General features: G+C 51.8%; 2 protein-coding genes across 3 annotated transcripts in view; one reads left to right on the plus strand and one right to left on the minus strand.

Annotated features, from left to right (window-relative positions):
- The window catches only part of DDX31 (DEAD-box helicase 31), a 58,885-nt gene extending 55,832 nt beyond the window's left edge, over positions 1-3,053 (minus strand). Inside the window, 1 exon segment of the mRNA XM_059658387.1 lies at positions 2,851-3,053. Coding sequence (XP_059514370.1) covers positions 2,851-2,946 — 96 coding nt within the window. The 5' untranslated portion in view covers positions 2,947-3,053.
- A 173-nt stretch (positions 3,054-3,226) lies between these two features.
- On the plus strand, positions 3,227-18,595 carry GTF3C4 (general transcription factor IIIC subunit 4). 2 transcript variants are annotated; one of them, XM_059658384.1, is made up of 5 exons: positions 3,229-4,065; positions 8,233-10,056; positions 11,533-11,663; positions 13,464-13,552; positions 14,880-18,595. In XM_059658384.1, the coding sequence occupies exons 1-5, from the start codon at positions 3,718-3,720 to the stop codon at positions 14,942-14,944; spliced, it is 2,457 nt and encodes an 818-aa protein (XP_059514367.1). In that variant the 5' UTR covers positions 3,229-3,717; the 3' UTR covers positions 14,945-18,595. The 2 variants fall into 2 exon arrangements, with proteins under 2 accessions (XP_059514369.1, XP_059514367.1); XM_059658386.1 differs by lacking the exons at positions 13,464-13,552; positions 14,880-18,595 and adding an exon at positions 11,246-11,283 and having other exon boundaries at positions 3,227-4,065; positions 11,533-11,662.
- Positions 18,596-22,292: the final 3,697 nt, after the last annotated feature.

The raw sequence follows: 22,292 nt of genomic DNA on the forward strand, positions 1-22,292 counted from the left end.
GCCCACGGCTGCTCTAGAATCTGGCTCTGCCCATCTCGCCAGTCTCAGCTGTACCCTCTGCTGTCCTGGTCGTCCTTAATTCATAGCATGTGCCACGCTCCTTCCCTCCTCAGGGCCTTTGCACGTGCTGTTCCCACACCCATTGTCTCCAAACCTCCCTCTGGCTGGACAACGAACACTCATCCTTCAGATCTAGGCTTACTTGTCCTCGGAAGAGCCTTTCCTGGTCTCCTCTCTCCACCCAGGCCGCCCCTGCATTGGCTCGTGCCTGGCACACAGTGTGTGCTCAATAAGCACGTGTGAGGTGAACGAATTACACGCGATGGAATTTTCCCTTTCCACAATCTGGACACTTGACTACTGCTGGCTTCCCCCACCCACAATACATTAACTTCAAATACTGGCCACTCAGCAGCTATCCGCAGCCTGATCCTTAGGGTACAAAGCTGCAAGATTAGCACGCTCGTGAAAGAGACCAAAGCGCAGCACCCAAAACCCAAACCTAGAGCTGTACCATAGAAGAGTCTGTGCACAGGGTTAGGAGCGCCCATGGCCAGGGGACAGGAATGCTTCTCGAGGTGGCATCTGAGCAGAGAGGGGCAAGGACATACCTAGATCTACTTAAAATTAGCCGCACAGCACTAAGCAAGTCACTTCTCTCTGAGGCTGTCCTTCCCATTAAAATGAGCGGCTACGGCAGATGACCTCTGGGGCCTCCTAGCCCTAAAAGTCTAGATACCACGTCCTTGATGTTAATAAACATACTGAGTAGTTAGTACTCATGTGAATTAACTCACTTATCAATACAGGTATGGTATCATCTCACTTTGAGCTGAGAACACTGAGGTGTGAGATGAGCTGCCCCAGGACCCCAGAGGGACCCAGGCTTTGCCCGGCGTCATCTCACAGCCCAGGTTCCTGATGATAATGCTATGATACTACTTACTTGTTGTATGATGATGTTTCGTTAGAAAACATCATGAATAGTTTGATCCCTATTTAGTTTTGAGTCGTTTTCTACAAAGGACAGATACCAAACTGTTAACCAGGCTGATGGGTGTGTGTTTTTAAATCTACTTCTGGAATTTTCTAATTATTAATTAATATTTTCAAAATTATTAACTTTGTTTTAATAATCAGGAAAAAAGAACTTTAGAAAGAAAATATCCTGCACTGAGTTCGAAGTCTTTCCAAATCAGTGTACTGGCTACCCATCCCAAGTTCAGGCTACTGGCAAATTTGATCAGCACAATCCTCATTCAAGACACAAATAAAAATGTAGACAAGACCACTGCAGACACTTGACATCAACTCATTAACACCCTTTTGACACAATAATTCAAACACTGGTAAAATCAGACATCCTATGTTTATTTACGCAACTCACTCAGAATCAGTAAGTGCTTATGTGTTAGTTACAAGGCAAGTACCTGGTACAGGCACCCCACAGCCCTCCCGATGTAGCAATTCTATTGCACAAAATGGAGCCCAGATGAACTGACTTATGTTTTATCATTTATTAAATGCCTCTGATTCAGGAAATGTATAGTTGTTACGTACATCACCTTTTCCATCGTCATAATAACCTTCCGTAAAGTAGAAGTGACTGTTCTCACTTTATGGCTAGGAAAAGGAAGGATCAGAGAGGTGAAGTAACTTCCTCCAGGTCACAGAGCTAGTGGGTGGCAAGGCCGGCACCTAATCCCAGGTCTGTCTCACTCCAAACCCCAGGCTGCCCCCACATTCCTTCCTTCTTCCTCCTCCTACCTCCTTCTCTCCTCCACCACCCCCCCAGATGCCGCCACACCACTGGCAAGCCAGAAACTTTACCCCCAAACCTGCAAATCCTAAAGTTGGTCGCACACGGGCACACAAAAAAATAAATAAAAATAAAAAAATCATCAAAGAGCCCTAACCAGTTTGGCTCAGTGGATAGAGCGCCGGCCTGCGGACTGAAAGGTCCCAGGTTCGATTCCGGTCAAGGGCATGTACCTTGGTTGCGGGCACATCCCCGGAAGGAGGTGTGCAGGAGGCAGCTGATGGATGTTTCTCTCTCATCGGTGTTTCTAACTCTCTATCCCCTAACCCTTCCTCTCTGTAAAAAATCAATAAAACATATAAAAAAAAATTTTTAAAAAAATCAAAGAGCAGCGAGACACTGGGTGTTAGTTTATAAGAACTCAAGGAATTTCGGCCACCCCGAAACTTGGCAATAGAATTTTCAACGGAATGATCTGTTGCTTTTTCCAAGAAAACACACACACACAAGTTTTTGGTACGAGACTGCGCTTTTTCTGGGGTTTGAAGTCACGCGATTTTACAAGAGCTTTTCTGCCCGGACCCCTCCCCTTTTCCGGGCGGGAAGGCCATCCTCCTGGACACCAGTTTCCCGCCCCCCCCCCGCCCCCTCCCCGCCGAGGGAGTTACCCCGACGAGCTGGATTTACTTTCCCCCTCTCTGCACAGGGATGGCGTCCAGGCCATTTTCTGAAAACACTTAGAGAAACCCCGGTCTCCAATCCTCGCCGCGGGAACCAACGACCCTGGCGGTCGAGAAAAAACGATGGCCGCGAGACGCGGGTGGGGTCAGGGCTGGGCCTCAGGCCCCAGCGTCCACCCTCGCTTCCAGGGGAGGCGGCTCCAGCCCGGGCCTCCGACTCCATCGACCAGCGGCCCCGCCGGCTCTCCCCCCGAGGGTGGGGGTGTAATCTGCCCTTAAACACCCGAGGCTCGGCGACACCTCCAGAATCGGTCCGACTCCCCCCCACCCCCCGCCCCCCAACTCCGGAAATCATTCCAAATCGGGCCGAGGCCACACGGCCTCTCGGGCCTGTGGTCGGTGGGAACTCACCCGCCTCGCCGGGGCCGCGCGGGGCCCGGAGGACGTCCCGGCGGCGGCGGCGGCGGGCTCGGAAAGCTGGAGAGGCGCTCCGTCGGTGACTGCCATGGCCGGCGGGGAGGCACGGACACTCGCGGACCAGCGGGCGCGTCTGGACCTCGACAACTAGGGCCGTGGCTCCGCTGGCGCTCACGTGGGACGCGCGCGAGGACCCCGCGTAGCTGCCCCGCCCCCGCCTGTGGCCGCGCCCCTTCCGGGTCCGCAGGGCCCGAGAGCGTTCACACGACCCGCCCCCGGGGTGACCGCAGCCGCGGCGCCGGGGGGCGAGGTGGGGTGAGGGGGGCGCGGGCGGGGGGGCCGTCCCGCTTGGCATCCCTCGGGGCTCGGCCTGTGGCGGCGGATGCCAAGTGACACTCAAGCCCAGAGTCCATGCTTGAGAAGTTCTTTGTATTCCTTTGTGGAATGAGGCCGTGCGCCATCTAACCAACATTTCTTTCGTTTGCCCTCGGGTGACTCTTAACTCAGCAGTTGAGTGGCCCCAGGGAAGTCACTAAAAAAGGTCTGAGGCTTGATCACACCAAGTGGGGGCTCGCTAGACTCCCTGCTCGCAGCCCACCCGTGAGCCAAGTGCAGGCGCTTGGGGCCCGCCTGTAGAGGTGGCACTTTTTTTTAGACAGGCAGCGCCTTGGCCACCCGGCCAGGCTGGGTCGCCTAGCAACGGCGGGGTCCTTCCTGGCTCGGCGGCGCTTTGGGCCTGAGGGGAGAAAAATCGCCGCGGAGGGCGCTGGGGAACCACTGGCGGCGGGCGCGGGAGGCGGCAATCGGCCGGCGACGCGGGATTGGCGCGCCCGGGGATCCGGCCGCCGCATCTAACGGGAGATGAACACGCCCGACAAGAAGCGGGTGCGGCCCGCGGCCGACGGGCCTGCGCCGCCCGAGGAGGAGGAGGAGGGCGAGGCGGGCGGGAGGGAGCCGGCGACAGACGCGACCCCCGGGCCCAGCGACGCGTTCCGCCTCCTGGCGACTCGGCGGGAGCCGGCCGTGAAGCTGCAGCACGCCGTGAGCGGCCTGGAGCCGCTGGCCTGGTCCGAAGACCACCGCGTGTCCGTGTCCACGGCGCGCAGCATCGCCGTCCTGGAGCTCATCTGCGACGTGCACAACCCGGGCCAGGACCTGGTTATCCACCGCACCTCCGTGCCCGCCCCTCTCAGCAGCTGCCTCCTCAAGGTAAGCCAGCCCGGCCCTCCCGCGGCCGCGCCTCCGGTCCCCGGGGACTCCCGTCTGCACCCCGCGCTCGGGGCGGAGCGGCTGGGGTCGCCGTAGCTGACGACACACAACCTTGCAGCGCTGTGTGCCCCGCGTGCAGGGGCACGCGCAGCCCCGAGGGGCCCTCGGAGCCCGGTCCCCCGCGCCCGGCGGGCTGCGGCGCAGGAGGAGCTCGGCGCGGTGCGTCCTGAGACTCCACCCCCCGGTGACCCACCCCCGGCCCCGCCGCGGCTCCCATTGTCTGGGGCTCACGCCCGGAGGCCCCCGGCTGGCTTTGTTCTCCGACATGTGCCTTCCTCTCCCTCTTCCTTTGCTTTTGGAGAAGAGAAGTTGGTCCTTTCCGTGGTCTTACCTGTTGCAGCGACTCTGTTATGAATGGGTCTCACCCTGGGCAGGTGGGCAAGTGCTGGATTGGAGCGCTCGCCCTGGTGGTTGTTTAACAGCGAAAACCCCTCGGGGAGTGGAATGGCCTTTGTGTAGTTAGTGCTTCCAGCTTCATAGAAACGAAGTTTGCCTCCAGAACTTGGGGGTTCCTAAGTCTTTCTCTAGTAGTGTTCTTTTCCAGGGTTTTGTTTTTTTTCCCCTAAGGTTCTTTTTCATGGCTTAGAAGCCCAGTGTAAACACTTTCGCTGTTTCCTGTAAAGATCTGTGTGGGTATATGTGATCTATCAAAGTGTAAATCCACTCATTGGACAGACGCTCGGATGCCACTCTGTCAGCGGGGTGTTGACTTAGGTCCTGAAAATGAAGCAGTCCCTGCCCCGGGAGCTTGCACTCTTAGCGAGTCCTGAAAAAATGCCAGTGTTCTAGCAGGTGGTGATAGTTACGCATCTATAGGGTGTCGTCCCCCCGACATTACATATACCTTAACAGCTGGCCGATCAATTGATGCTTCACTTTTTAGCATAATTCATTCAAGTTTTAAGCAGACAACTTGGTGTTGAATTAGGTCATTGGTAAACTTGTATGACTAAGCCCTCTAAGCTCCTCTTGGAGAAGATATGAACAAATTGGTCCAAATATAAACAGATCAGGTGGGCAGGGGCTGGTGGTGCTGTGAAGTTGAGAAACGCTGGAGGAGGGAGGCAGAAGAAAGGAACTTGCCGTCTTTAAGGATGTTCATATGTACTTCCGGAATGACCTTCTGGGATGACCTTCGGAAACTACCAGTGGGCAGGAGGCAGGGCTGCTGTGAGGGCTGAGCCCCTTGCACGAATTTCGTGCACCAGGCCTCTAGTAGTATGTAATTAAATGGTTGGCCGGGGTCGGCCTCTGCGAGCTGGACTCTGAAGTGGTACGTTTCTTGGGCATCTGAATATTTATTTTAATTAACTAATTTTGCGATGTGCAGTAGGCTCTTTCAAACTAACATATTAAAAATTGCTGCAAAAAACAGTAAGGGATTTCCCTGCTGGTCCAGATTCATGCTGCTCTCCATCCTGCCAACAGCTCTTTCTACATGAGTAGGACGAAGGGTTGCGTGAGCTTCCTGTATTTTATCTTGTGCTGCTGCTTTGGGTTACAAATTCTATAAGTTTACTTTTAGTTCTATGGTAGCTTTTGTTTATGGTAAGTTACCTATTCTAACATAATATTATAGGATATCTACCTTTCATTTCGTGGACATTACCCTACATTTTATAATACTCTTATTAGGTCTCATTAACATTTACTTACCCCTAAGAGAATTTAATAGTCATCATCATAGCTAACATTTATTGAGCACTTACTAATATACGCTTTACATATCTTGACTTATGTAACCGTCCTGACTCTGTGAGACATGCAGTATTATTCTCTGTAACTGAGGAACTTAGGGCCAGAGGTCTACCCAGTGTGTGCAGGGGCTCGGAGCTGTTACTTGACAGAGCCAGGATTCATTGTGTCATCGTTTACATTGTATCTACCCTAGGAAGCTCTGGGCTTTTATTAGCATTATTTTATAACCAGCTAGAAAGCTGCACCCATCATTGGAACTTCCGGTTTATACTAAGTCTCCAGCATGCCCGTAAGTATATCCAGAAGATTACCTAAGTGCCTTTTTAGAATCAAGATGTGCTGCCTGAGACACTATTCCAGGGCATTTTTTTAGGATGACCCCCTCCTCCGTCCATACACACACACAGGCTGTTTTTAAAAGTTCGATACTAAGTCTCTACTTGCCCCTGTAACTCTTCAGGGGGAATGACCACAGCCACAGAACTCCTCAAGGGACAATTTAAGGGAGTATTGCGTGTAACACGCTTTAGAACAGCCGTGGGCAAACTACAGCCTGCGGGCCGAATCCGGCCCGTTTGAAATGAATAAAACTAAAAAAAAAAAAGACCATACCCTTTCATGTAATGATGTTTACTTTGAATTTATATTAGTTCACACAAACACTCCATCCATGCTTTTGTTCCGGCCCTCCGGTCCAGTTTAAGAACCCATTGTGGCCCTCGAGTTAAAAAGTTTGCCCACCCCTGCTTTAGGAAAAGTGGGTCTAATAATTCATTTGTTGGACAACTTTATATCTGCCTCTCATTTTGCAGCTTATTTATGTTATCTAGCGGTTTCAGCTGAAGAGAGAATAACATTGCGTTTTTCCAGTTATCTTATGCTGGTTTCTGATGGTCACTGCCGTCTGCATAAGCCAGTCATTTGTTAAAATATTGAGGAATTTTACTCCCTATCAGGCTTAATGGTCTGTGGCTTTTGTTACCTATTTACCTTTTGGGGATATTCTGAAACTCTTTCTTGCACTCGTTTTCTCACACATTCCCAGTTGTCCGAACTTTATCTCCCAAGTTCCGTCTGTGCCCTGGAGTGTAATTCCTCTGGGTTTAGGGACTTAAATTCATGTGAAGTGACTTTTATTATGCCTGTATATGTCTTAGCTTGAGTTCTTCTTGAATCACATTTTTCTACCCTGTCCAGTTAGAAAAGCAGCATATCTGGAAAAGGAGAGTGACACCAAAAAGGAATGGCACGATTCTGCTTGCTTCTCTGTTAGCCCCTTCTCTAACGCAGTGCGTCAAGTCCTTTCTCCTTGCTTCTGACTTAACAGAAACCATATTTTATTGGACCTCTGCTTGCCCCCTCTCTTCCCCCTCCCCGCTTTAGGCTTCCTGGCTATTTCCTTATGGCTCTGGACCACATTCTTTTGGTCATTTATCTTCCCCCATCTTTTTGTTTGTTATTTTTATTGATTTCAGAGAAAGGAATGGAGAGGGAGAGAGAGATAGAAACATCAATGATGAGAGAGAATCATTGATTGGCTGCCTCCTACACGCCCCCTACTAGGGATCGAGCCTGCAACCCAGGCATGTGCCCCGCCTGAGAATCTAATCTTGACCCTAGCTCGTGGGTCGATGCTCAACCACTGAACCACACCAGCTGGGGCTCTTCCCCCACCTTCAATGTCCCTTTACAATCTTTTTAAAGAGATCATCATAAAGTTAGGTACTGCTGATGTACATTACGAACTTGGAAGAGGGAGAGGAAGGTTGCATTTGTATTGCAAAGATATTGTAAGAATCCAAATACCTATCTGTATCAAAGATGTATATTTTCATGCATTTTAACACTTTTATTGTTTTGTGACTAGTTTAGCTAAATGCTCTGTTGACTCTTAAGAATCAGCCCGGCTGGTGTGGCTCGGGTTGAGCGTTGATCTATGAACCAGGAGGTCACGGTTCCATTTCCGGTCAGGGCACATGCCCGGGTTGCAGCCTGGACCGGCTGCCAAGGATTCTCTCTCATCATTGCTATTTCTACCTCTCTCTTCCTCTCCCTTCCTCTATGAAATCAGTAAAACTATGAAAAAAAATAATTAAGTACAGCTCTCTCATCCTCATTGCGTATGTCCATCCTAAGAAGGTGGAAGCCAGGCTATGAATAATGGCAACAGTTATTCTGATCCTTTTTAAAAAAATCACCATTTTGTGAATATATGCTTATTTAGCTTTAAGCTTGTATTTGCTCTTTTAAATGCATGGCATACTAAAAATAACAAAACTGATAGAAAAATTTTGTATATATATTTTGTATGTAAAATTTTGTACATATTCAGTTATTGTAGCCTCAGAATGTAAACATATTTCTAGAGTGAAATATTTATCTGATAGTTTTTATCTCTCTTATCTCCAGGTTGGCTCAAAAGCAGAAGTTGCTCAGTGTAAACAGAAATTTGCCAGCTCCCCAGACCCCGCCATCAGCCAGACCTTCATGTTGGACAGGGCGTTCAACCCTGAGGGGAAGGCTTTGCCCCCACTGAGAGGGTTCAAGTACACCACCTGGTCCCCCATGGGCTGCGATGCTAATGGCAGGTGCCTCTTGGCAGCTCTGACCCTGGACAATCGCCTGACCATCCAGGCTAACCTCAACAGGCTGCAGTGGGTCCAGCTGGTCGACCTGACTGAGATTTACGGAGACCGTCTCTTTGAGACCAGCTACCGGTTCTCTAAAACCGAGGCCCCCGGAGGGAACCTGGCGGACTTTGCTGAGTTCCAGAGGAGACACAGCATGCAGACGCCGGTGCGGATGGAGTGGTCGGGCATCTGCACCACGCAGCAGGTCACGCACAACAACGAGTGCCGGGACGTGGGCAGCGTGCTCCTGGCCGTCCTCTTTGAAAACGGCAACATCGCCGTGTGGCAGTTCCAGCTGCCTTTCGTGGGGAAGGAGTCCATCTCTTCCTGCAACACAATCGAGTCGGGAATCAGCTCTCCAAGTGTCTTGTTTTGGTGGGAATATGAGCACAATAATCGGAAAATGAGTGGCCTTATTGTGGGGAGTGCCTTCGGACCCGTAAAGATCCTCCCTGTCAATCTCAAAGCCATTAAAGGCTATTTCACGCTAAGGCAGCCCATTGTCCTGTGGAAAGAAATGGACCAGTTGCCCGTGCACAGCATCAAGTGTGTCCCGCTCTACCACCCCTACCAGAAGTGTAACTGCAGCTTGGTGGTGGCTGCCAGAGGACCCTATGTGTTCTGGTGTCTCCTGCTGATCTCCAAGGCAGGTCTGAATGTCCACAATTCCCACGTCACGGGCCTTCACTCAATGCCCATCGTTTCCATGACGGCAGACAAGCAGAACGGGACAGTATACACTTGCTCCAGCGACGGCAAGGTGAGGCAGCTGATTCCCATCTTCACCGATGTCGCCTTGAAGTTTGAACACCAGCTGATTAAGCTGTCAGAGGTGTTTGGCTCCGTGAGGACACACGGGATAGCGGTGAGCCCCTGCGGTGCGTACCTGGCCATCATTACAACCGAGGGCATGGCCAATGGCCTCCATCCCGTTAACAAGAACTACCAGGTCCAGTTTGTTGCTCTCAAAACTTTTGAAGAGGCAGCTGCTCAGCTCTTGGAATCTTCGGTTCAGAACCTTTTTAAACAGGTAGACTTACTAGACCTCGTGCGCTGGAAGATTCTGAAAGATAAATACATCCCTCCGTTTTTACAAGAAGCTTTGGAAAAAAAGATCGAAAGCAGCGGGGCCACCTACTTTTGGCGTTTCAAGCTTTTTCTCCTGAGGATTTTGTATCAGTCGATGCAGAAAACCCCTTCCGAAGCCTTGTGGCAGCCCACCAAGGAGGACTCGAAAGTCTTGCTAGTCGACTCCCCTGGGATGGGCCCCATGGAGGACGAGCAGGAAGAAGGCACGTCCTCCAGACAGGCGAGTAAGCAAGGCCTTCAGGAGAAGAGCAAAGAGGGGGACCCGGACGACCCCGCCGATGACTCCCTCACCCAGGCGGGAGATGTCGGAGGCCATGAGCCGATGGAGGAGAAACTGCTGGAAATCCAGGGGAAGATCGAAGCTGTGGAAATGCACTTGAGCAGGGAGCACATGAAGCGGGTCTTGGGAGAAGTGTACCTGCACACCTGGATCACGGAGAACACCAGCGTCCCCACCAGGGGGCTCTGCGACTTCCTCATGTCTGACGAGGAGTATGACGACCGGACAGCGCGGGTAGGTGTTGGTCGGCAAGAACGCTGAGACTGAAAAGCCTGCTGTCCTTGGGGCCTGATTGAGTTTCTAAAGCTCGGTTTGTGCCTGGAGGTGGTTGAGCGGCCGGGGTGCTGGCGGGACTAGGAAACGAAGGTTGGCGCAGAGGACATGGTCCTGTCACACACAGTTCTGTTCTTCCTCTCAGTGGCTGAGCGATGTGCGGGTTTGCAAGACGAGGTTTCCAGGCTGAGGGCGCACTCCGCGCTGTTCCCCCCGCCACCCCCTGCTTCTTTTCTCATGTTCTGTCCCCTTTGGGAGGAGTGTCCCCCCTGAGAAGGCATGGGGTAAAGCAGCAAGCAGTTGGGTGTGCACGTGCAAGGCCCTTGGGAGCCAATAGCAGCAGCCCTTCCTGGTGTAAAATCTGAGCGCGTCCCCCGGGGAGAGAGCAGGCTTTGTCATGGTCAGGGTGTTTGGCCGGCCTAGAAAAGGGAGGGTGCTTGTCCCTGCTGTAGGGCCCATAATTAGAACTTTGAAGGGAAAAAAAAAAAAAGCCAAAAGTTAACGGGCTTTACATCTGTAAACTATGTACAGGGTAAGTAGGTGAGACCCCCTTCAGACGCCAGTAAACGTTGTGGGGAGTGGCAGGCGGAGAGGGGCCGTCTGCGGCTTACAGCTCTAGTGTAAATGGGTTAAAAACGTCACAGGACAGTAACTGCTAGTGGGACAAGATGTTTCTGAAGGGCTGGGGTTCCCATCCCAGTGGGACAGCCACGAAGGTTTTTCCAACAAAAGAATGAAGTCGATCAGTGTTCTTGAGACTTTCATTGTTGAAGTAGTGTAACCGCAAGACCAAAGCAGAGAAAGGGGCAGCTGAAGTTGGGACTAGGTCTCGCACCGGCCTGTGGACCTCTCCCCCCTTCTCCACTCCCACTGTGGGTCCCGCCCCACCCTGCCTCTCCGCAGGTCAGTGTGTCTCACACTGCAGGCGACTGGGCCGGATCCCTCAGGGGTCTCGGGCCATCAGAAGGGGAAATTATTAGTTTTTAATCCTGGTTATCTTGTCCTTTGTAAGCCTTTCTTGAAGAATAGACATTTGTACAAGTCTACCAAGTTAGCATTTCACATAATACTTATCTTACAGAAATTAATGCTTTTCCTTCTTAAAATTAGAATATTGTAAGTAATAGCTAAATACTTTGTCTTCTAACAGAGCTCTGAAGTCCTTGTTTCAGAAGCAACGAAAACAAGGCAAGTAACAGATTGTGGTCTGCAGAACAGTTTTTCCTTCAGTGGTCACAGTCCACCCCGTTGTCAGAGGTCCCTGAAAGAGCAGGTTTCGCTCAGCAGTTGACACAGTTGAAGGCCTAGTCTTGTCCCTCCGGACAGTGTGATGGAAAGGAAATCCTGTCGGGTGCAAAGCTGCGTCGCCGTTCATTTCATTTGCGCCGGGCAGCCCCGCCCTCTCCGCTAAACATCGCCGACTGCTTTGTCTCACAGGTGCTGATTGGCCACATCTCAAAGAAGATGAACAAGCAGACCTTCCCTGAGCACTGCAGTCTGTGTAAGGAGATCTTGCCTTTCACGGATCGCAAGCAGGCGGTCTGCTCCAACGGCCACATTTGGCTCCGGTAAGCCAGGCCCTGCTCGCGCTCCCGGTTCCCTTTCGTGTAGGCAGAGCGCTGCAAGGGGCTCCTCCCCGGCGTAGCTGCCCCTGAGGCTGGAGAAGCTGCTGCTGTCAGCCCTGGCACAGGGGTGCTTCTTCCGGCTGGCCGAAGCCAGGCGCCTGCAGCGGCGAGGTGTGCTGCCTGGCACACACAGGGCTTTCTTTATGTGGGGAGTGCTGTTTTCCATCGAAGTAGCATTACATTTTTAAAATGGTTATTACTGAAGTAACACCTGTTAAAGTTAGTGGAATAGAAAAGCACTGATGTGCTTTTTTTGCTTAACTTTATAATAAAAGGTAGAAGTCCTCCTTCTCTGCCCTTAGCCTCGCTCCAGACTCAGCATGTCCTCGTTTAGTGGACACAGTGGGCAGCTCCCCCCTCCTCCTCCTCTCCCTCCTTCCTCCTCTTCTCCCTCCCCTCCTCTCCTTCCTCCTCCTCCTCTTCCTCTTCTTCTTCCTCCTCCTCTTCCTCCTCCTTCCTCTTCCTCTTCCTCCCCCTCCTTCTTCCTCCTCTTCTTTCTTCTCTCCCTTCTTCCTCTCCTTCCTCCTTCTCCTCCCCCTCCTTCTTCTTCCTCTTCCTCCTCTCTTTCCTCCTCCACCTGAAGCACTTCCATCACTGGCTTCCTGGACACAGCACTCCCTGCTATTCTCCCTGCCTCTGACCCTTCTTAGCTGTCTGCTTCACGTCCTTGATGTCCATGTAGCAGCAGTCAGTTCATGACAGATGAATAGCCGACATCTCGAGCACCAACGGTGTGGGAGGCGCTCTGCTGAGCGGTGCGCGTGTCCTGAGTCGCTATTCTCACGGACGCTGTGCATGGGGACACAGCAGTGATTTCATTTCTACAGATGAGGCAGCTGGCCCTGGGGAAGGCAGATCGTTTGCTCCGTCACACAGGTGGTGGTGGCAGAGCTGGAGCCTGTGTTCCGGCTGCAGAGCTCACAGGAGTAGCTGCCATGCATCACAGTCTCTCAGCTGGGCTCTCTAACAACAGGTACCCTCATGTTTGCTGATTGGAGTTGGTGCCAGATCGCCTCCGTCTCATTTCTCCACGGGAGGGTGCTGGCTCTCACCAGGTGTGAGCTGCTTCCTGTGCGCCCCAGTCTCCGCAGAGCGAGCCTACTTGGAATCTCTTCCTCCCTCCTCTTCCTCTTTGAACTTTTCTGCTCCGTGGCTGCTCAGCTTAAAAACTCTTGTCTTTTGGGAAAACCTCCCGTGCAAATCCAAATGCACTCCTTCCCACCTCCTTGTGTTCCCCGCCCTGCCTGGCCTGGTCCTGGGAGAGGTGCGTGAACAGCAGCGGATGGACTTGAGCCTGGGCACATAGGTTCTCGCCCTTTCTTTTTCTCACCATTCATTTTGTGTTCTCCCTCCTTCAGGTTTCCCCACTGTGCTGTCAAGTTCTTAAACACAGTGCTGGTCCCCAATCTTAACAGTCACTGACAAGAATAATGGTCAGTGTGCTAGGTGGTCGGTTGTCAGCATACCACCCAGCCCCAGCACAATCAGGGAGGGACAGACGTCTCCCAGTGCTGAGCACGCGGTGACCGTCTGCATTAGCAACTGTCTGTCGCTGGGGCGCTGCGCCTCCCTGGGTGTGGGTGCGGGCCCAGCCGCTGCAGAGGGATGCGAGGTGGCCATGAATTTGTGGACAATGTCTGCCCTTTACGTGGTTAGTGTGGCTTTTAGTGTGACTGGTGCATTATGCTCAGCACTGCCGCTTTCCAGTGTGGGTAGAACTGACGATACCATGTCTTCTTTCAGGTGCTTTTTAACCTACCAGTCCTGCCAGAGCCTGATCTACAGAAGGTGTTTGCTCCACGATAGTATTGCCCGCCACCCGGCTCCGGAAGGTGAGTGAGCCGCTCCCAGCTGCGGGTGGTGGGGGGCATGCCGGCCAGGTCAGGCGCACACTGGCCCTCAGTGTCACCATGAAGCCACAGCTAGTTAAAACCGTGATCGGGGTATGTCGTGTTCAAACCCCTGCTGCAGTTTAGCGTGTAAGCTTGCCGTCTGCTCCTGTAAGGTATTCGTTCAGAACCTGCCTGCACTTCTCTTACCTGACAGGTCTAGATTACATGTGAATGAGAACTGTGAATGATAATGCCTGCGAGGACAGCATTGCTGGGCAGCTCCGGGTGTGCGCGTGGAGTCCTGCTTCTAGCAGCCGTGACGGGGCTGTAGTCCTCGATGGCCCAGTGGCAAGGCCCACGTTTCTGAGATAACTAATCTGAGATGGGATTAGCGATATGGACAGGAATTAGTGACGCTGACAGCCCGATAAATCTCACAGTTATGCCCTGATGTTCACTAACATCACACTAACCACATGCACTAACTAGACACAATTATGTCCATGTTCTGGGGGAACCTGTGGGCTCAGTAAAGTAAAGCAGAAGACATTCCGCATAAAACCACACCCTTAGGCTTGGCTTCTTACCTGGCAGCTTATGTCCTTTTTATTATAGAAAATACCATCAGCCTAGCCAGTGTTGCTCAGTGGATAGAGCGTCAGCCTGTGGACTGAAGGGGCCTGGGGTTTGATTCCAGTCAAGCGTACAGGCCAGGGTTGCGGGCTTGATCCCCAGTAGGGGGCGTGCAGGAGGCAGCCAATCAGTGATTCTCATCATTAATGTTTCTCTCACTCTCTCTTCCTCTCTGAAATCAATACAAATATATATATATATATATATGAAAATGCCATCATATACAGAAGTAGAGAAAAGAGTTTAATAAATTCTTATGTGCCCATCATTCAACTGCAAAAATTGCCCACTCACGGCCTTCTATGTTTCATCCGTGGTTCCCCCTCCTCTTCCCTCCTCTTACTGGATTATTTTGAAACAGATTTGGGGGATTTATAAACAGTCACTGAAAGCTACTATACCATTTAGGCAGAAAGTCAGGAAAAGATTGAAACAAGTTTTAAAAGCAAACGCCTTGCGGGTGACTGGGCGCTGAGCCACATCGGCTTTGGGCAGGAGAAGCCGCGGGTCTGGAGGAGAGAGCGGAGCTCGGCCGGGAGCTCCGCGGGGCCACGGGTTAGCCCAGCCTCGCTTAGAATGCTGGGGGGGCGCTTTGTCCAGGGGCACAGAATGCCGCCCGGACACGGCAGCTCGCTCACAGTCATCCCATGGGCCCCTTCCCGAAGCCCACGCTCAACACCTGTCTTCCTCGCAGACCCCGACTGGATCAAGAGGCTGCTGCAAAGCCCCTGCCCTTTCTGTGACTCTCCTGTCTTCTGACCGGCAGCGGTGGCGTGGACTGTGATCTGCGGGATAGTCCGGCCGGAGAGGGGGCGCTGGACCTGGCCAGCGCGGGGAGAGGCGCTCCTCGTGGCTGGAAAGGGGCCGAGTGGTTCCGAGCGCACCCTCCGTCTCCGCGGCGAGAGGCGTCTGTAAGTGACGGGGCGCCGAGCCCAGCACTGAGGTGAACGTCAGCCCCACTCCGTGCCCAGCGAGGAGCACTTGCTTTTAAAGCGTCTTCACTGAAGCAGTTTGAACAAACACCCTGTCATTTCTAGGAGCAGAGATTTCTAGAGACTGGAGAAGGGCCTGTGGGCTCCGTGAGGACTTAATGCTGGCCTGGGTCTAGAACAGCCTTGTGGCTCCAGAGAGCGGAGGTGGCCGGGCACATGGTGGTCAGTGTCCAGCAGATGCTCACAGTGTCTGAGCGTGGGGCCTGCTCTGTCCCCAACAAACAGCCGTGGAACCGGATCCACTGGTTCTTGTCTGAAAACATTTTCCTAAACTATATTTTAAAGAGGTTGAAGCCAAGACTAAAATTGGGTTTCGTGTGTCCAAAGGCCAAGTGACTCTTGTAAAGGAATAATTGTGACTCACTTTTCATGATCTCCGTGTCATCAGTTTCCTACCCCAACTCCTCAGTGTGTAAGGATGTAGGCACTCCAGCTCAGGCGGCCACGCCTGCTTCGAACTGAACTGTGGTACCCCAGCGAGACATCTGTGCAGAGAAAAGAATGTTTTCTTTCAGTATTAAATCGTGGAGTGCTTTTAATGTTGACATTTGCAGAAGGTTCACATCTGTCCGGCCAGAGTCTGCCTAGAGACTGCCAGACAGACGGCAGCACTTGCGCCTGCTGTTACAACACGGAGTCTCTCCGTGGGCAAAGAGATGTTCAGTGTTCATTGGTTTTAAAACCTAAAACAAAAAGTAGCCATTCTGGGCTGATAGCATTGGGTTGTTACAGGCAGGTCCCAGGGACGGTGCTGATCGGGACGGCTGGGACTGCCGCACCTGGCGTGGCACGGGGCGCAGTTCTGGGAAGTTGGACGGGAAGCACGAGGTGGAATTCGGACTCATCCTACCTGCCGTCTAGCTTGCCTTGACTACCACAGTTTCCTGCTTTTACTTTGTATCCTTTAGTGAAGGACATTTTGCCTCACTTGCTGTTTCTCATTTTGGTGGTAACTTCAAGAGAAGCTCTATCCAGCCTTTAGTGTCGGATTTTCAAGAAAGAGGACCGTCAGCATTAAAATCATGACTAGCACAGCGGCAGGTGTGTGGTTGCAGCCGCTTTATGCCTGTAGCCGTGTCACTTCACCCATAAATGTGACAGTAACAGTTGGGATCCTGTCAAGGAGTCATTGCCGTTTTAATCATGGAATGCTTCGTTCACTTCCGTTTTTGTTCCTACTCAGAGTCGGTAGCTGTGTTGTTGGAGAATGTGGCGCTGCTGCCATTTAAGATGCTAAGTATTTTTTTAAAGCACTTGTGCGTTTGGGGGAAACTGAATTATTGGGAGTTAACTGAAGAGGGCCTCCCTAATGAATTACTTGTGTGTCTATATAGGAATAATCATGCCACTCTTCTACCAGAACATGGCTTCTCCCCCTGGGGACTGAAGCGCAACCTGCTGCCTTCCAAATGCCCGCCTCCCCTCCGTGGGGGTGAGCCCGCCAGCCTGGGAGCATGAGGAGCTGAGGGGGCGGCAGCATTTTTAATCCTCACGTGACTGAGGATATGCTTTTTATTGATTTTTAGAGAAAGGGAGAGAGAGAGAAACATTGGTCAGTTGCCTCGCGCACATGCCCCACCGGGGGTTGAGCCTGCACCCTGGGTATGAGCCCTGGCGGGGTGAAACGTGGAACGTTTGGGGTGCGGGACGACAGCCAGCCAGCTGAGCCACGCCGGCCAGGGCAGGAGGCCTAGACGGTTTAAAGGACAGGCGTCTCTGCCCTGCGTTCCTGTTAGAGACGGGGCAGCACACACAGAGAGACAGGCGGTGAGTCTCTATAGCGGGCCCGCTCCGACAGCCTCGAGCCTCTGCCGGCGCGGCCATTCACCATGACCGTGTCTGTCATGCTTTGGCCGCCTTCTGCGCGCTGCAGGGTCAGCAAGGCAGTGACCTGCAGAGTGTCCAGAGTCCCCTGTCCTCAGGGTCTCAGCCCCACGCGTGGTTTTCAGGTTAGTTTTTAGTGAAGTGTCCGCCTGCAGCTTTAACCAGGGTTTTAGATTGTGTCTCAAGTCTCAGAGTTTTAAACTTCATCTGTTTCTTGAATCTAAAAGGGGCTTTTGGAGTTAGGAACTTCACGTCTGCCGACATGATCTCTGCTATTCACACTGACTCTAGAGCACATGAAATGTGACTTTTCTCTAATGAAGTCAGATTTGCACGTGTGGAGTGGCTTCCTGTGATCTCAGTACCGCAGCCTCGTGCCCGCTGCAACTGCCGGGTGTGCGGGGCCTGTGCTTGCTCCCCGGGCTCCACGCTCCGCGCTCCGTCAGTGGAGGACCGTCAGCTGAGCTGAGTCCGCACTGTCGGCTGGTCGAGGGCCTCCCACATGCAGATACAGCTTAAGGCAGGGCTGTTTCTGAAAACATGGTGTGAAATTAATGAATTTAACAGGGAGATGGCTTACAGGTGTCCTGTGAAGAGCTTAATCCTTTTGGTGTTTGAATCTTTCTCCCCCAGTCTTTATCTAGTTGGGTGGCTCAGTGTTTCGTAGCTTGCCTTTCTTTTGAGTGATAACTGTACTCGTGGGGAGACGTCACACACCATGAGGCCCTGGGAGTGCGTTTGGCGATAGCAGTACTGCGGGGGTGCCACACGGTGTCTGTCCGTTCATTCCCGGCTCGGGGGGAGTTGAAAAGGGGCCGGTGGAACTCTCGTGCCGACACACCAGGGGTGTAGGCTGTCTGGTTGAAATACTGTAAATGGGTTGGGAGAGGTAAATTTCAGAACTCTGAATGTCATGTGTGTTTATGAGGTCAAAACTTGTTTATTTCGCCATCATGACATCCTGTTACTTGCACAGGAAGATCCTGTAAAGTGACCCATTAGAGGACGAAAGAGGCTGTGGCGGCCTTGAGGCATTTCCGACTTCATCATTTGTCACTTGGCTAACAGACTGGGTGGGTTCAGGGTGTTTCGTTTTGGTTTGGGTACGAGTTAGAATTAAATGCAAAAATCAGTTAAGTCTTTTCAAGACTGACTCAGATTTGTACTTTAATGTATGAAAGGAAAGGGAATAATCAAATTTGTTTATACAAAAATAACTGTACAAAAAAGGAAGTCTGTGTTGTGTGTACTGATATGTAGTTTATGTTTACCCAGTGCCCATGCTATAATCTTGGTGTTCCGCTTTGAATTTTTGTATGTTTACATATGACATTTTTTGAAATAAAAAGAACAGGCATTTAAGAACTTAAGGTTAGCTCTAGCCGGTTTGGCTCAGTGCATAGAGCGTTGGCCTGTGGACTGAAAGGTCGCAGGCTCGATTCCGGTCACGGGCACATGCCCGGGGTTGTGGGCTCGATCCCCGGTAAGGGGCATGCAGGAGGCAGCTGATCCATGATTCTCTCTCATCATTGATGTTTTTCTCTCTCCTCCCTTCCTCTCTGAAATCAATAAAAAAAAATTTAAAAAATAAAAATAAGGTTATCAAAGGGAGATTTAAAAAAAAATTTTGCCATCTGATTAGGTGGTGTGTTAAGACTTCGTGTTTAAATGATAACTTTAAGAATAATAACACCTTTTGCTTGGAATAGCCCGCCATCCAGAAAAATGGCGGCTCCCCTCCATTGCACAGGGGTACATAGTGTTCATTGTTAGGCTGTAAACTCCTCCAGGGCAGGGGCTGTCCGTTTCATCTTGGTACCTCCGGCAGCACTGAGTTCAAGCCCCGTGCGCGGGAAGGTGCTGTGGTCCGGAGTGGGAGGGAGGAGCCCCTGCCACCTTTAAGATGGGGCGCGGCTCACTTCTCAGGCGCTCAGAACTGCAAAGAACTCACGACCCAAGCGGGTCGACTTCTTTCTCGGTTGAACCAGACCGTGCCAGGTCCTCCGCGCCAGGTCCTCCGCGCCAGCCTTCCTCTCCTGAACACGGTGCGCCGGCACCCTGAGCTTTTCTCTCACGTCAGGGCGGCGGGTCCTGGGGAAGTCTGAAGTGGGAAGATTCTAGAGAAAACGCAGTGGAAGTCTCGGGGGTGTCTATGTCACTGCGTAGCCCCGTTTTTACTAAAGAAGGCGTAACAGACCCGCTGTCTCTACCAGTCAGCTGCCAGCCAGCTCCCCAGCTAATGAAAGACTGATTTTAGCTTTTCTCCATTTTGGATGTCCCTATTGCTCATCTGATTCTAGTCCTTAGAATCTAATAAAGTTGCTGTGAATATCCAGTGCTGTACATAACGACAGTTTTGTAAAAATGTGATGAAATAGCCTCAAATATGTTGTGTTTTGTATGCAGAGCCACTAGTATTGTTACCCCAGCCAGCTTTTTATTCAAAATAAAAAAAATAACAGAATTATTTGTATATTGAGTGCATATCTTAGCAGGTTTGCCTGAGTTGTAGAGAAGCTCGGAAACCTCCCTCGGCCTGACAGCAGCAGGAGAAGCTGTGCCCAGGAGAGAAGTGGCCATTGCCAACTACCTCGGGAGTCCATCAGCCTCCGCTTTATTCCACTAAACACATGAGGGGAAATAATCAACAGAGCATCAGTAACGTGAGACCACACATGGTCCACATCAGGTAAACAGCACCTGGTGGTTACGGAAAACCAAGTACCGAATGCAATAATTGCACAACAATAAACATGAACTCAGACCAGCACTCCTGCTGACAACCAGAAAAGCCAGACAAACACCAGCCAGGGTAAATAAAATGAAAAAACACACCCAACGGTATCACAAGACTGCTGAAAAGCAGAGACAAAAGGTTCTGAGCCGTGAAAGAGCAGACAGGTTCACCTTAAAAGGAGGGTAGACGACTTTGAGCGGGTTTGTTGATGGGAACGGTGGACGTGAGCTGGCGCTGGGAGGCCCCATCCCAGTGCTGCCCCGAGCACTGTTCGCTGAAAGCAGCCCTTCCACTGCACTGGGCTCTGGTGGCCCAGGAGGCAGCAGCCGTCGGAAACAGCAGCCTCTGTGTGGTACTAGCTGCCCGATCACCGAGTCAGGAGTCGGAAAACCAGCTCTGGGAGGAGGATTGGTCCCCGGGTCATTCCCGGGAACCCCTGGAGAATCGGTGCCCCCACGGCCACCCTGAGGCTTGGTGGGTTAGAGGTTCTGAGCCCAGGGTGGGTCGTGTCGAACCTGAAATTGATTTCTGCCTGAGCATTTATGGCCCTTGTATTACCTCTGTTTTCCCTTGTGAGGTTTGGTCCTGTTTTTCTCTCCTGATCCCCAGTGGGGGGCACACAGTGCATACTGCATAGCTGCAGCGGGTGAGCCCTGGGGCTGCGCCCACGGATCCTCTGTGGAAGGCGTTTCACAGATAATGCCGGCCCCCACCTGCACCATCCACGCGCTGACTCCACGTGGGCAGCCGAAGGGGCGGCTGGCAGAAACGCCGCCTGCCTCTCGCCGTGCCCTGTGGCCGGGTCCAGTGTCGGACAGCGTCTGCACCCGAGCATGTGTCTTTCTCGTATCCCATGAACTCGCTTGGTTGTGAGATGGCAGTCGTGTTGGGGAGTCACCTTTCCTCGGGGTGACTCCAAAACAGTGGGGGTGGGAAATGATGGGTGAACATGGTCTCTGGGAGGGAGGGTTTTGAGGGGTGTTGCACATGGAGGATCCCCGTGGGACTGCACCCAGGTGCCCGCAGCGGGGCCTCCTGTTACCTAGATTGTGTTGGCTCTCCCTGTCCTGTCTCCCATCCCCACCCCAACACCCGTGCTGAAGCCAGTCTGGTCTCAGGCTCTGCTGTGATGGGAACCCAAATAACAGGTGCAAAAACCCCAAATGAAATACTATCAAACGGAACTTAGATCACAACCAAAGTGAGTTACTCTAGGAATAAACCTATAGTTAAAAAGACTGTAATGGACACATTTGTTATTGAAAAATTTGTCAAGAGAATGGACCTCATGTTGTACTCTTACCACAGTAAAAAAAAAAAAAAAAAAAAAGGAGGTTACAGCCCGGCCAGTGTGGCTCAATGGTTGAGGGTCGACCCAGGAACCAAGAAGTCACCAGATCGATTCCCAGTTGGGGCATGTGCCCCGGTTGCAGGCTCAGTCCCCAGTAGGGGGTGTGCAGGAGGCAGCCAATCAATGATGTTTCTCTCTCATCAATGTTTCTATCTCTCTATCCCTGACCTCTTTCTAAAAATCAATAAAGGAAAAAAATTGTTTAAAAAGTTACAGAGCCGAAACCGGTTTGGCTCAGTGGATAGAGCGTCAGCCTGCGGACTGAGAGGTCCCAGGTTAGATTCCGGTCAAGGGCATGTACCTGGGTTGCGGGCACATCCCCAGTGGGAGATGTGCAGGAGGCAGCTGATCGATGTTTCTCTCTCATCGATGTTTCTGGCTCTCTATCTCTCTCCCTTCCTCTCTGTAAAAAATCAATAAAATATATTTAAAAAAAAAACGTTACAGGGCAGTAATCCCATTGGTGTTCGTGCCCACTGATCTGTCCACCTGTCCGTCCATCTATCCATCCATCCACTCACTCCAGGCTTTTCACTCGGCTTATTTCTAGTAAATGACAATAATGGGTTTTATCGTAGTGAGGACGGGAGTTTCACTATCAGATATTTTTCTGTTGTACGATTTTTTTAAATAAGTAACATTTTAATATTTATAATGTCATGATATTTCTATTTTTAAATGAAAGCATGTCCCATGATCAGCTAATATGCTTTGCTTTTCTTGCCTCTGAACCCTCACATGTGCCTCAAAACTCAGCCCCCAAGCCACTTTCATCTCCCCTGGTCTCCCATGAGTCCCGCCGGTTCCCCCTGAGCCAACTCTGCTGATGTCTTAGGCAGCAGCCAGCGCTATCGTTAGAACAACAGGGCGCGTCTCCAGACAGTCCTAACCACACCACTGCCACCAACCTTGGATGCCCGAGGCAAAGAGGTGCATGCTGGGAGGACAGAGATGTAGCCTAGGACCCAAGGGCAGAAGTGGGTCTCAGGAACCATCAGGAATCAGATGGTTCTCATGTCTGCCATCTTTGTAAAACGCAAGCCTCAGGGGGCAGCGGTCTTGTCCCATTTTTCTGTCCTGCACCCCCAGTGGGGGGCGCACAGTAGGCCCTGGGTAAGTGTGTTGAATGAGTGAAAGGGGGGCATTGCTGCCTCAGGTGTCCTCCCTGCAGGCCACCAAGAGAGTGAGCAGCTGCCCCCAGTT

Source organism: Myotis daubentonii, chromosome 11 (assembly GCF_963259705.1).
Source record: "Myotis daubentonii chromosome 11, mMyoDau2.1, whole genome shotgun sequence".
Classification (NCBI taxonomy): domain Eukaryota; kingdom Metazoa; phylum Chordata; class Mammalia; order Chiroptera; family Vespertilionidae; genus Myotis; species Myotis daubentonii.

Excerpts from the sequence above, each read along its gene's own strand:
- GTF3C4 (XM_059658384.1), top strand. The coding sequence starts at position 3,718 with ATGAACACGCCCGACAAGAAGCGGGTGCGGCCCGCGGCCGACGGGCCT. Across the intron at positions 4,066-8,232 it reads TCAGCAGCTGCCTCCTCAAG|GTTGGCTCAAAAGCAGAAGT; the intron begins GTAAGCCAGCCC and ends TCTTATCTCCAG. Across the intron at positions 10,057-11,532 it reads ATGACGACCGGACAGCGCGG|GTGCTGATTGGCCACATCTC; the intron begins GTAGGTGTTGGT and ends TTTGTCTCACAG.